The sequence below is a fragment of the Manis javanica genome, chromosome 6, assembly GCF_040802235.1.
Source record: "Manis javanica isolate MJ-LG chromosome 6, MJ_LKY, whole genome shotgun sequence".
In the NCBI taxonomy this organism is placed as follows: domain Eukaryota; kingdom Metazoa; phylum Chordata; class Mammalia; order Pholidota; family Manidae; genus Manis; species Manis javanica.
This window is the reverse complement of record NC_133161.1, coordinates 53,102,733-53,115,761: the sequence shown is the minus strand read 5'-3', so window position 1 is coordinate 53,115,761 and position 13,029 is coordinate 53,102,733. Positions and strand designations below refer to the sequence as shown.

Here is a 13,029-nt window from a genome sequence, read left to right as displayed (position 1 = left end):
GGCTGCCTCCAATTCAAGTACAACAGTCTTTTAAATTGGGTCTGCCATAGGCCAAATAATGACAATTATTTGGGAATGAGGTTTTGAAACACATGCTCTCTTCTGCTTGCTCTGGTGGCTGCCAGGATGCTAAAAAGTAGAAATTGAAACCACAAAGGTGAAAACACCATGAAACTTGCTGTTCTTACACAGTCATTTTTCTTAATAACCACTCATTGAATTAATGCAAGCCTTGATTAATTTCCAGAGTGAGAAAGGGTTAATTTTTATCATTTTTCTACCAGTTTTCTGATTCCTAGAGAAGGGAATTTTGGGGTTTTTGACTTTACCTCTCTCATGGCTTTTGTTTTTTTCCCCTTGTTACTTCTGAAAAATTATAAGGATGAAAGAGTTGTTGAGTTTTGTTTGTGACATGTTGCTGTCTCTGGCACATCTAGAAGATGTCAACTTAAAGTTAAATTTAGGAATCTAGATCTTGATATAGTCATTCATTTATAGATGATAATTAAAGCTATTGGAATAGATTAAGATTGCCCCCAAAAAAGTATTTTAATGAGCTTGATCAAAAGGTTCTGTATTTGAATAGATAATTGCTAAAAGAGGAAATGAAAAATAACTCATTATGCAAATTGTGTCCCTATAAATTTATGGTCTCAAATTTCAGCCAGTCTCTCAGAACAGCCTACTAATCCTATTCTTTTTTTTGTCAGTTCCCGGGAGAACTATGACCTTAATAATTATCTATACCGTCTTTAGTCTTATTTCCCTTGTCATTCCCCCTCATCTTTCTTCCCTTTCCTTCCAATCTTTGCTACTTTAATAAAATTTAAGCCATATGACTACTCTCAAATTATCATCCCTCTCTATAATTTACTTTTATCGATAGGCAATGATAGAGAATTGAGGGTCTTCATGGAAAGTTTTGCTTAGATATTCTAGGCTGGGGTAGATAAGAAAGAGTGTCCAGGAGGGACTGATAGGTTGAGGCATTGGAGGGAAGGGTTGGAGCAATCCAGGGACTACAGGTCTCAGTTTGAATAACTATGTTTTCTTATAATAAATAAAAAATGATTTCTTCAATGTGGGTCATCTTTAAAAACCTGGTAATTTTTAGTAAGAAATTGTATATATGCTATGCATAGACATTTGGTCAGTTACTCATTGAGCAAAGGGTGTGTTTTTTTACTTAGCTATAACAAATACTAGACAATCAAAAATGCCCCAGTAGTGTATTGATTTGTATTTCTCAAACATTTATTTTCAGGTCTGAATCCCCAGTATCTATGAATGTGACCTTATTTCGAAATAAGTTTGTAGATTAAATGAATTAAGATGAGGTCATACAATGCCTAATGCCTTGGATTTAGGACCTGTTGGGCCCTAAATCCAGTGACTGATATCTGTGTTAGAAAGGGAGAAGACACAGAAATATAAGGGAAAGGCCTTGTGAAGACAGAGGCAGAGATTCGAGAGATGCAGCTACAAGTCAACAAATGCCAAGGATTGCCACAAGCTTCCAGAAGCTGGAATGATGCAAGGAAGGATTCTTTGGTGGGAACATTGCCCTACTGACTCCTTGATTTTGCACATCTAGCCTCCAGTACTGTGAGAGAATAAATATTTGTTGTTTTAAGCCACCTGGTTTGTGGTATTTTCTTATGGAAGCCCTAGGAAACTAATACAGTTACTTTGTTCCTGAAATTTTTAATTTATAAATGCAGAGGTTTGTTATCAAATAACAAACTTAGATATAACATTAATGATTCATAAACTGTGCCTTATATATTGTGTCTGTATAGAGTTGAGGTGAACATTTTAAAAACTAGATTATAGACAAAACTAACAGCTAAATAATTGGCTCTTGATGGACTTTGTGAATAAATAAAGCCTAAAAGATCTGATTTATTCCATTGATTCATTCAAATCTATGATTCCATTTGAAAAGCTAAGCAATTTTTTTTCTGAGAGAAATGACTATTAAGAGTCATGCTTGGATAATTAATGTAGTCTCTAAATATGAATTTTCTACTTAAATCCTTTTAAAAAACCATCATATTTTAATAATCATGTAATACATCATGGCATTCTCTTTAATAATGTAGGTGAAAGAGGCAATTTTTATTTTTCTATATTTAGTTTATTGAACCAAAATTATTTGGGTTACATTCCTGAGATTTTCTTAGATAAAATTTGGAGTTTGCCCTTGACATGCTTTGGATATTTACAATGAAGATATTTCATAGCTTTTCAACCATGTAATAAATAAATAAGCTATAATTTATTTTCTTGTTAGGCTTTTTTCCAAGGCTATATCTTGTTAAAACTATTTGATTTCTATTGCTGCCGTAACAAACCACCACAAATTTAGCAGCTTAAAACAGCACACATTTATTATGTCATGGTTTCTTTAGAAGTCTGAGTAGGCTTGGCTTGGGTCCTCTGCTTAGCATCTCATAAAGTCAAAATCAAAGTATTCGCTGGGCTGGTTCCTTACCAAGGGCTCTGGGGAAGAATCTCCTTCCAAATTAATTCACACTGTCAACCAAATTCAGTTTTTCCCATTGTAGACTGTAGATTTGTATTTCCTTGTTTGCTTTTAGGGGGTTTGGGCGGGGGCTGGGGTGTTGCTAGTATTTGCTCCTGGAGGCATTCCTTCTCATACTTTCCAGGTGGCCCCCTTCAAGAATAGCTGGCCAAGTCCCCCTCATACTTCTGATCTCTCTGATTTCTCCTGCTGCATCTCTCTGACTCCAGCTGAAGAAAGTTTTCTGCTTTTAAGAGCTTGTATGATTAGATTGGGCTCACCCAGATAATTCAGAATTATCTCCCTATATTAACCTCTGTAACCTTAGTTACATCTCTTGTGCCATGTAATAAAACAAGTTCCAGGGATTAGGGCATGGATATCTTTGGGAGGCCATTCTGCCTACCATAAGAAACTTCTACTAACAGTTTTGGTGATTAGTTCCATTAATTATAAAAAGTATTAACCTACTAAGAAATAATTATAAAAATAACTGAAGTAATTATAAGTGTAAAAAAGATATGTAGTATATATAATTATAAGAAGTCTGTACCTCCTTGAGGTAAAGTGTAATGATAATGTTTGCTTAAAGTAGGAAATACAGAAATTATCTGAAACCACAGAAAACACACTTCTCTATGGAAAAGGATAATAAACTGAAAAGTCATTCTCCTAATGATTATTTTATAACATAATTTACTTATTTTGAGATTCTGGCCAATTTTCATTGCTTGAAATTAACTGGACATCCAAATGATTTAGAACAGACAGACTAGAAAGTCCACACATCATTTCCTATGTCTCACAGTGTGCCACTCAGTAGCTGGGGTCTTGAATTTCTTTCTTAATTAGTATTGGTAGCCCCAAGTGATTGCTAAAGACTCTCAAAATAAAGTTTCTTAAAGGCAGAGACTCTGATTTGTTCATTTTTGTATCACAGGTGCCTGACACACTGTAGATGTCCCATAAATATTTGTTGAAAAATGACTGAGTTCAGAAACATTTCATACCTAAAAAATATACTTATTAAAACACCCCTGTGTACAGGTTGATCACCCATTGATTCAGTGCTTATTGAATGATCTCATGCCTTCATACTATCACTACCTGGTTTATTATTATTCTTGGCCATTGTTGCTATAAAAGAACATAGTTCTCCAGTTGCACTCTGGTAATGTAGCATAAAAAGCCCAAACTAGAAATCTAGTGCCTTGAATCCTGCTCTGATAATAATAAGTTGTATGGTCCCCAAGCAAATTAATTAATTTTTGAGCCTTGACTTACTCACTTTATAAAATGAAAATGTAAAGTAAGGTCTTTAAGATTTCTTCCAGCTTTAAACCCTCATTTAGTTGTTTTTGCCCTTACGTAGGTGTCACTGTTCATAAAATGCAAGTCATTTTACCTTAAAGCATAACTGCCTATGTCTGAGAATTTTATCTAAACCATTTATTTATCCTTTCATTTAATTTTTCAAGACTGAAAAAGAAAAAATTTCAATGAGATACTGCAGATGCAATTTTCAAAAAAAGAAAGGGCAAGATATCTGACACGGACAAATTTCAATTCATAGATTTTTCTATTGGTAAGTCAAGAACAGGGATGAATAAAGAAGCCAGCTGAACTGAATTTTCTTATTACGTAAGTTCTATCAGACTGGTCAAACATTATTTCATTGCCTTAAGGAACAATATTAGAGGGAAGGATTAAAGGTAATAGTCGATACATTATGGATATCATGATATACCAAATAACCAAATATTTATGTGCCCCATCCATTATATACAAAAATGAACTGACCTTTTTAGCTAACATTTAGTTCACTTTTATTCCAAAACAGAGAAACAGTTAGTTTCAGTAGAACTATCTTGCTATCTTAAAAAGAGAGAATACTTATGGATCACTCTGTATACCAGAACCTGACAGCCTTATTTTATGAGACCTAAACACTTTATTAAATTTGAAATGTGGTATTTGACTCTCATTTTTGCCTTGTGAGGAAACAGAACACACTGTTTAAATATTACCTGATTTTACTTGAAACAGTTCTAAGATAAATATTTCATGCCTCTAGGCCTTATAACCAAAATCCAGACAGTGGTTTTTAAGGAAGAAAGGAGATGAGCCTTACAAGTTATTATATATTGTTATACCTACAAGAAATTTTTGAGATCACCTGTTAGAAACCCTCTTATATCATAGATAGGGAAACTGAACCCCAGAGTGATTTTACTTTCCCCCGCTTTTATTTCCAGTTCTAACAAAAGCAGGGCTTTTTAATTTAGCTTTTGCATTCCCAGTCACATGCTCTTTCTCCTCTACTACACTGCTTGTTGATAGCATTTTAAAATAACACAAGGAATATGCAACTAATCAAAAATCAAACAGAAGTATGGTATGACCAGAAGATAGGTTACTTAAAATCATAATTTCATTTAAATAAAAAGTGCATGACTTCATTTACTTTTTTTTGCTTAGGTGAAAAGAGATTTGAATGCCCGGAATGTTCTAAAAGGTTTATGCGAAGTGATCATCTCTCCAAACATGTCAAAACGCACCAGAATAAGAAAGGTGGTGGGACAGCTCTTGCCATTGTTACCTCGGGAGAACTGGACTCATCTGTTACAGAGGTGCTCGGCTCCCCAAGAATTGTCACAGTTGCAGCCATTTCTCAAGATTCGAATCCAGCAACTCCCAATGTTTCAACCAACATGGAAGAATTCTGAGAGCTATTCATAACAGAGACCTCTAGTGCTGCACTTAAGTTTACACACCTTTGAAAATCTGGAAATGGGCTGGTCAAGTGGATTACAGAGTAGGAAAACATGTTTTCATTCTTGGCTTCTTTAAGTATTCCAAGATTTTGGGTCAACGTGTGAAGTGTTGAATTTTTAAAAATACAAAAAAAGAAAAGCAAACTAATATACTGGAAACAGATAGAAAAGTATTTCCTCCATACTATAAGTTGTAGATTTGGGAATATGTCACACAATCTATAAACTGAATTTTCCTCTCCCTTAACATCATGTGTTAAAATGCTTAAAAACACAGACCTCAGTAGTTTGCAGGCTGGACCTTAATTGGACTTGTTTTCTTTGAAAGTATTTTGTTACAAATTCAGTCAGTAATAATTTATGTGGATTTTTTTTTCCTGTAGCACAGAAAACAGACAAGTGATGATGATAGGGATATACTTTATATTTCTTTAGCTTGAATTATTAAAAATTAACTGAAAAGAGTTTTGGCCGTCTTTTCTAAATGTTAGGAAATCTTCAACAGTTGAATTAGGTTAAGTTCCAAAAAAGTAATCTGAGAAGCATCTCAGATCTTTATTACCACTACATTATAGTAGTGTGTATGCAGACAATCAGTGAAGGCCAATTACCTTCTCCATATGGAGAGACAAAAGGAACTTGAACTAAACCTTAGGTTAAATTTTAGATTGAAACCTTAGGAAAATACTGGGGTAAGAAATGGTTAAAACAAAATCCATAATAGCTTCAGAAAATTAAAGTCAGGCAACTTAACATGTAAGATTTTGAAGTTAGGATTGATTATATTCCTAACCCTAGGTTGAACCACCAAATTGATCTTAAATATTTATATTGGAAATATTTGCATAGAGTATAAATCATTCTGTAGTTTCATATTCTGTAAATATGAGTTATATTGACAATGAGCAAAATTCTTTATGCTTTGACTTGGTAGCCAAAGAAAGAATTATAACACTTTTTTTTAAGACCAACAGAAAATTATCTTTCAACTACTTTACGATTTTCATTTTACTCTCTATTAAAAATAAGCCAATTGCATTTTATTTCTAGTATTGTGATAAAAGGCTAATTAAGAATTTATAACAGAAATGTCTTTTTATGTTACTGAGTTTTCCCTAAACAGACAGCCTAACAAATATATAACAGATGTGATATTATGAAGCAAAAATTATTTTTTAAAATCAGTATAATTTTCCATCAAGTAAGTAAAGAAAAGAAATTGTATTTCATTGTTTATGCAAGGATCTTATAGGAAAGATGGCCAAAAGTTTCATATGAAAAGAATTTGGATTATACCAATAGCTTAAATTAATAAGATATTTCATATTTTAAAAATGTATTTATACAGAATCGTAATGAAATTGAAATTGGCCATTTGAAAACTAAAGTTTATAATTCCTTGGTTTATTAACATTATTGATTTGGGGACTGTTTAAATATAGATACATGTTTTCTTGTGCATTCTCTATTATTTCAGGAAAAGTACTACTTATGTGAATTCTCTTCCAAAATTGTGATGTTTCTTATATTTTTAATGAAGGAGAAATACTGTAATGCTCACTGTTTACACTATGTACACTTTAGGCCAGCCCTTTGTAGCGTTATATAAAACTGAAGGTCTTTTGTGCTTTCAGTTTGTATAAAAAAGCTTTGAGATTAAAGGAAAAAAATTTTTACACTGTGGTTTAAATTTCAAGTTTCTTAAAGCTTTTGTAGACTTGTAACAAAGTCTTTAAATTTTAGTTGGATTTTGTAAATTGTTTTGTATATTTTATTTAATGTACTCTTAACAACTGATGTACCTGGCTTTAAAACATCAGAATCAGTTTGTTGTTTTGTTTGGTACAGAAGAGCCTTTGGTAGTGTTAATTTTAATTTTATTATATAGAAGCTGAAACATCAAATATATATTTTATCTATCATTATGCTACACAATCAGTGCTATAAATTTTTTTATGCAAAGAAACTTGCCTAATGTTTGAATCATGTTTCCTCAGAGTGACACTTTTTTTGTTGTTAGTACCAAGTATGAGCTCTCTGCACCATTATTCTGTGAACCAGTTTTAATGCATACCTATATATGATCATCAGAAGTGGAAGTTATTTTTTAATCAACAATGAGGCCTATTATAAATTTAACAAACTGAATCTGGATAGCTTTATAGCATATAAAATACATTAATTTGTGTTAGCAGGTGCACATTTCACCACGGAAATTGGAAATATTTTGACAGTCTGTTCTGCATACCATTCTGAATTCACTTTTCTGTCTTATAAGAATCATAAATTTCAGTGTCCTTTATTTGACTCAGTGGGATATAGCTGTTATAAGTAATAGGGCACAGATGTGCAGTAGAGTCTTATTTAATGGCATTTCACTGTTCATTCCCTTTGCCGCCGTTATAAAAATTTTCTTTATTGTAATTATCAGTGCAAAGCTATGTATTTATCATGGTAGAACTCCAGTGTTAGAATAGTTTTTTCTTACAGTATACTTTCTTTGGTTAGGTTTGTGTATGTGTTGCTGATTACATTAGAACTTGATGTTAAGTCATTATTTATCACACTCATGAGAGCAGTAATAAAAGTATGTAATCTAGGAGAAAAAGTTAATTTGTCTAACTTAGATAAGCATGGTGTTTAGGTCCTATTTTTCAATTTTATAACTGTTTTATTGCAACAATATTTGTATTTAAGTCTTCATTTTAATGCCTTGTGGTGTTTTTTTATGCATGTCACTAAGGTGTCATCCCACATAAATTGATGTGCAGCATAGGGTATTAAATCAACATAATGATTTTAAAACAGAAATAGTTGATGGTAAAATGTAAATGTTTTGCAAAAATTCCTTATAAAAAGTTTTGTAGTAACATTTCACTTGTAAATTTTTTTGTAAAAAAGAAAATGGAAAAAAAAAAGATGAATCCAGAAAAAACCTGTTTCCCATATCCTAGAATTTAGACAATTATTCTGCCAGCAAAGCCTCTGGGGCTGTAATTGACATTTTTACAGTGCTGATTTGTATAAAATTTGTTTTTTGTGGATTTGGAAATAAAATCATGTTCAAGTTGTTGCCTGCAATAACAATTGCAAGTAACCGATTAAAAATTCCCTTGAGTTTAACATGCTTCTTCATTTAATTATGTATACTATAAAGCAGGAATAAATTGTTTGAACTATCAACCTTTTTATCACAGTGAACACTGGATAGTAAGTGTTTTTCCCTAGAAAACATATCAGCAACTCTTCGTAATTCCTGATATTAAGATCTGGTCACCTTTTCTGTGAACATACTGCCAAAGAACACCAATTCAAATTTCATGTTAATTTGTAGCCATTGCTGTAGACATTTATGGAAATTAAAACGATCTAGTTAGGAAATTGTAGGAACAGCTAAAAATGAAAACATAATTAAGGTATCATTTAAGCTCATGGAAACACTTAGAATTGTTGCCACATAGATGCCACAAAGCCCATAAGCCAAAGCTGTTGTCTTTTCCTCCTGGGAGACCCCTGCAAATTCTGTAAAGAATTATACTGACATAATGAGTACATTATTGTAACAACTTCAGTCATCACATTTCCAAGTCCAAGCCAGATTAGAGAGAGCAAAGTGAGGGCTGGGTATGTTAGGCAGCAGGGGAAGCATAGTGGCTCACTGGTGGAAGACTCCAAGAGTTATCAGGGGTTATATACACTATGTGGGTGGACTGCCTTGTACTGAAAAGCCTTAAGGTAAAGACGTGTTTTTGTTAGAATTTAGTGTAATAATACATGTTTATAATGATGATTGTGAATCAAGATACAGTTAAATTTATGCTGTTCTGACAAGACCAGTAAGGAATACATTTTTCAAAAGATGTGTATATCAAAGCTGAAGATGTATATTTCATTTACCTGAGAAAGTCACATTTGGAAGTATCAGGATGATGCTGTGTAAAAGGGATAATAGAGTCAGAAAATTAAAAATTCATTGTGTTGTTTTTTTGTTTTTAAGTGGTAGTACCAGTTTGATTTTTGGACATCTAGGAACTTCACATAATCATGAAGAATGAATGGAAGAAAATACCATAAAATAATTTTTTTTACTTTATCATAGATTGTTGACATAAAACCTTCGGTATAATGTTAGGGAAGTTGAAGCACTGCTAAGAACAATACTGTAATATATGTGGTATGCAATACTGTTCATGGCAACTTCCAGAATTCAGGAAAAATAGATAATATAGCTTGTTATTTAAAAGTTCAGATGCTTACTTAAAGGGGTGCAGAGACTTAAGGTATGTGCAAGAAATGTGAAATAACTTTGTGCATCAGTACATCTGAGTCATCTGTTTACTGCCCAAGCGATAATTGTGGGCAGCGAAATTACAAATCAACTTGTAATTGTGTAGTGGGGTTTTTAAGACATATATTCCCATTCCTTTAAGATTTGCTAATTAACATATGCTTTAGACTGTATTCCTCTTAGTAACAGGTGGCAGTAAAGTAATCTATTTTTGGATACCTGAGAGTAATCTCAAGTGCAGATAGTAAGAGGTATGGAGGGAGGGAAGGAAAAAAGGAAGATAGATTTTGTAGACCTTTGTTTTTGTCTAAGGTCATAGTTTGGCAATGCTAGGGTAATTTCTGCTGGAAAAGAAATGTATAGGGTTACTAGATTTCAGAATTTAACTATACTCCCAAGTTTTCATGTATAAAAGGGGGGAAAAATCAACATGCTGTTTTGTAATACCTTGGCCCAGAAAAGGATTATATGTGCATGTACATATATACATATAGCAAATCTTTACAATAAAATTTGAATTAGTGATACATGAATTAGACCATACTGACAAAATCCATTATCTTTAAGCAGAAAAGGTATTTTCATGAGAAATCATGTATCACTATTCTGCCCATTTAAGTAGATACCCAAGTGTTAAGTACATCATACATTCCCTAGTAAAGTCAACCAGAAAAATGGGGTGACAAGCACAATTTCCACATGGGTTTATAGTATTTGAAATGTTCCATAAAAACAAAATATTTCACCATAGTAAAAAATTTTCAAGGGAGCAATGTTCCCCCACCTACAATTTATAATTTCTTTGCATAACTGTACCTTTGTTTAAAGTTACTCTTAACTATACTTTTATAGAACTGAATCCTAAATACATTTATATAGATAATATATATGTGTGACATTGTAGATACATAATATTTAGATTGGGTTAAGAGGTCAAACTTCAAAATATTTTATTTTTAAAGCTGCTGAAAGGAAAACCACGAGAAATTAGAGATAAGCCTTAATGTAGACACATGGCCTAAAAATAAGTTCTGTATAAACATTTGTACCAATGGTTTCCATAAAACTGCATTTTAATCTACTTCTCTTTTTCTGGACATTAATTTTCTACAGGACTTAATGATAACAATGACTAATAGGCTTGTATTTTTGTCTCCACTCATTGAACAAATACTGAGTGTCCACTTTGTGCCAGGCACTTATCTAGTATAACCAAAGCTTACAGGGCAAAAGTACTCCCCTTGTTTTCATTTCCCTACCAAATTGCAGTCACAAAACGACAATGTGCAATTTAAGGTCCCAAGGTTTTCTTATCCTAGACAAATTTTCTGTCAGAACTTGGTTTTGAAAAGAATAATATGTTGCTGTACATTTATGAGTTCTGAACTACTTTCACTTAGGTTTTCAGGTTCTCTGGAAATGTGATAGGATACAAACAAATTGTTCAAACTGGCTTAATGCCCTGCCAGGTTCAGAAGCACCTCTGGCTAGCTTCAGCTCTTTACCTGCAGCTGCCTTGTCAGTTTAACTGTTACCTTGGCTTCAGATCCTGTTCTTAACTCTGATTTGCCCCTTTCATTCCAAAGCTCACCTTTGGAGATGCTTTTTCCAATAAGTTCATACATTTTTGAGCACCTGTTGTGTGCCAGGTCCAGGCAAAAGGGATGCAGTTCCTCTTCTCTGCATTCTTCCTGCTTTCTTGCATCCTTACCTCAGCTAGATTTCTAGAGCACCTGCAGATCCTCTTGTCCCACTCCAAGGGATGGGAGTGCGTTAAGCCAGCATCTATAGGGAGGAGCCAAGGTTCAGATCTTGGGCCAAATTAAGATAAAGAAGTTTCAAGTCAGAGTTCAAAAGCCAAGAGGTCTGACCCTGGGAGAAAAGATCAGACAGAAGCAAATTACAGGGAAGAGGAAATTAAACTTGAGCAGTTGTCTCTGATACCCATTTGTCTTTGAATCATGCCTTTCTAGATGGTTGGCTTGGCTTAAATTGTGTTATTTATTATCCTGCTATGAAATATGGTTTAATAAATATTTTATTGATGGTAGTATTATTTTGAGATGTAGAAGCCATAATAAAGTTATATTTTTTGCTAGTAAAGTTGTTCCTAGCTTGTATAATTTTATGCTGGAATTAAATACATCAGTAATTCATGGTGCTTTGCAAAGGGCATCGTGGCTTCCAAGTGTTTGGTAATTCCAACAAGTTTGAAAACCATTGTTGAGGAAAATAATTTAAAGGCAAACAGTAAGCTAACTGAAAAAAGTTTCCAACTCAGTTCAGGAATATTGTAAATGGTTACAACATAATTTTTTATATCTTGAAGCGTTCTTTATGTTAGCATATTCTTTATCAAGTTCATATATGTATATATGCAATGTGTGTGTGTGTTCGGTGAAGCATTACATATATTTCTAATTGCAGTTCGTAAGTCACAATCAAACTTATGAGTTACTATGCTTTTGTATTGTTTCCTCTCACTTTCTATAATTATGTGGACAGAAAGATAACTTAGAAAATTAAGCCCTGTTCTGATGATAATATATAACCTTATTTTAATACTCATTTTTATGGAGTAAATCATGACTCAAACAGGGTTTGGGGTCCTATGGAAAGATCCTCAGTTCTCTTGTTTTCTTGTTTATGTTTCAAAATACTAGTGATACCAACTTTCTAGTTAAATATGCTCACCAATTCTATAAGTAACTGGGAGTACTTTTATTCTTGTGTCAAATTATAAATGTAGAGTTTGACATAAAAAAGGAAATGCATAAAAGGGCAAACCTACCAAAGAATTTTATTAATTGATCATTTTGCAGATATAAGATGTAGAACATACTGTTTTGTATTTTTAGATGAAGTGCTACCTTGTTTAAAAAATATTTTTAAAATAGTATCTTTTAAATATTGTCCTTATTTGAATCCAGGTTCTTGACAAATTCTTTGAAGAATTAAAACTATGAGAAAAGAGGTGATAATAACCAGAGGATGTATTCAAATTTTAAAAATACTTTTTCTTCAGTTTATACATTTTCTTCTAATGGAAATATTGATCAGATTTATGTCTCTTCCTAAGAAAAATATGTCTTTTAACTTTGGTATTATTCAGAATATTCCCAAAATAATTATGATCTTTAAAAACATGAAATAACTCTACCTCTTTAATTTTTTTTGTAGCTGAGCTATTACTTGGTCTAAAATACCTCCAGCCTGTGAATCCAGAGGACACTGCTGTATTCTCAAGAATCTACAACACCCAAAGAAGATTTAGATATTAAGCTGAGTTACTCTATTCCAAGTTCAGTTTATTCCCCTTAAGCAAAATAATATAAAAGTAATTACAGTTCTCATTATCATGGATACAGGGGTTTCAGTCAAAATGTTTTAAATAGACACTGCACAGCATCCATCAATCAGAAGGGATGTGACACAGAATGGAG

The 13,029-nt window shown here is 32.8% G+C and overlaps 1 protein-coding gene across 11 annotated transcripts in view; it reads left to right on the top strand.

Moving 5' to 3' along the window:
* The window catches only part of SP4 (Sp4 transcription factor), a 118,356-nt gene extending 105,327 nt beyond the window's left edge, over positions 1-13,029 (top strand). For 2 of the 11 annotated variants that reach the window (XR_012132256.1, XM_037021980.2), the window contains 2 exons: positions 1,414-1,551; positions 5,003-5,140. Coding sequence is in view for 9 of the 11 variants with exons in the window: in XM_037021980.2 (XP_036877875.2) it covers positions 1,414-1,532 (119 nt within the window). In the remaining 2 variants the exon portion in view is untranslated. The other 9 variants (XR_005062273.2, XM_073238715.1, XM_073238713.1 and 6 more) reach the window with 7 other exon arrangements.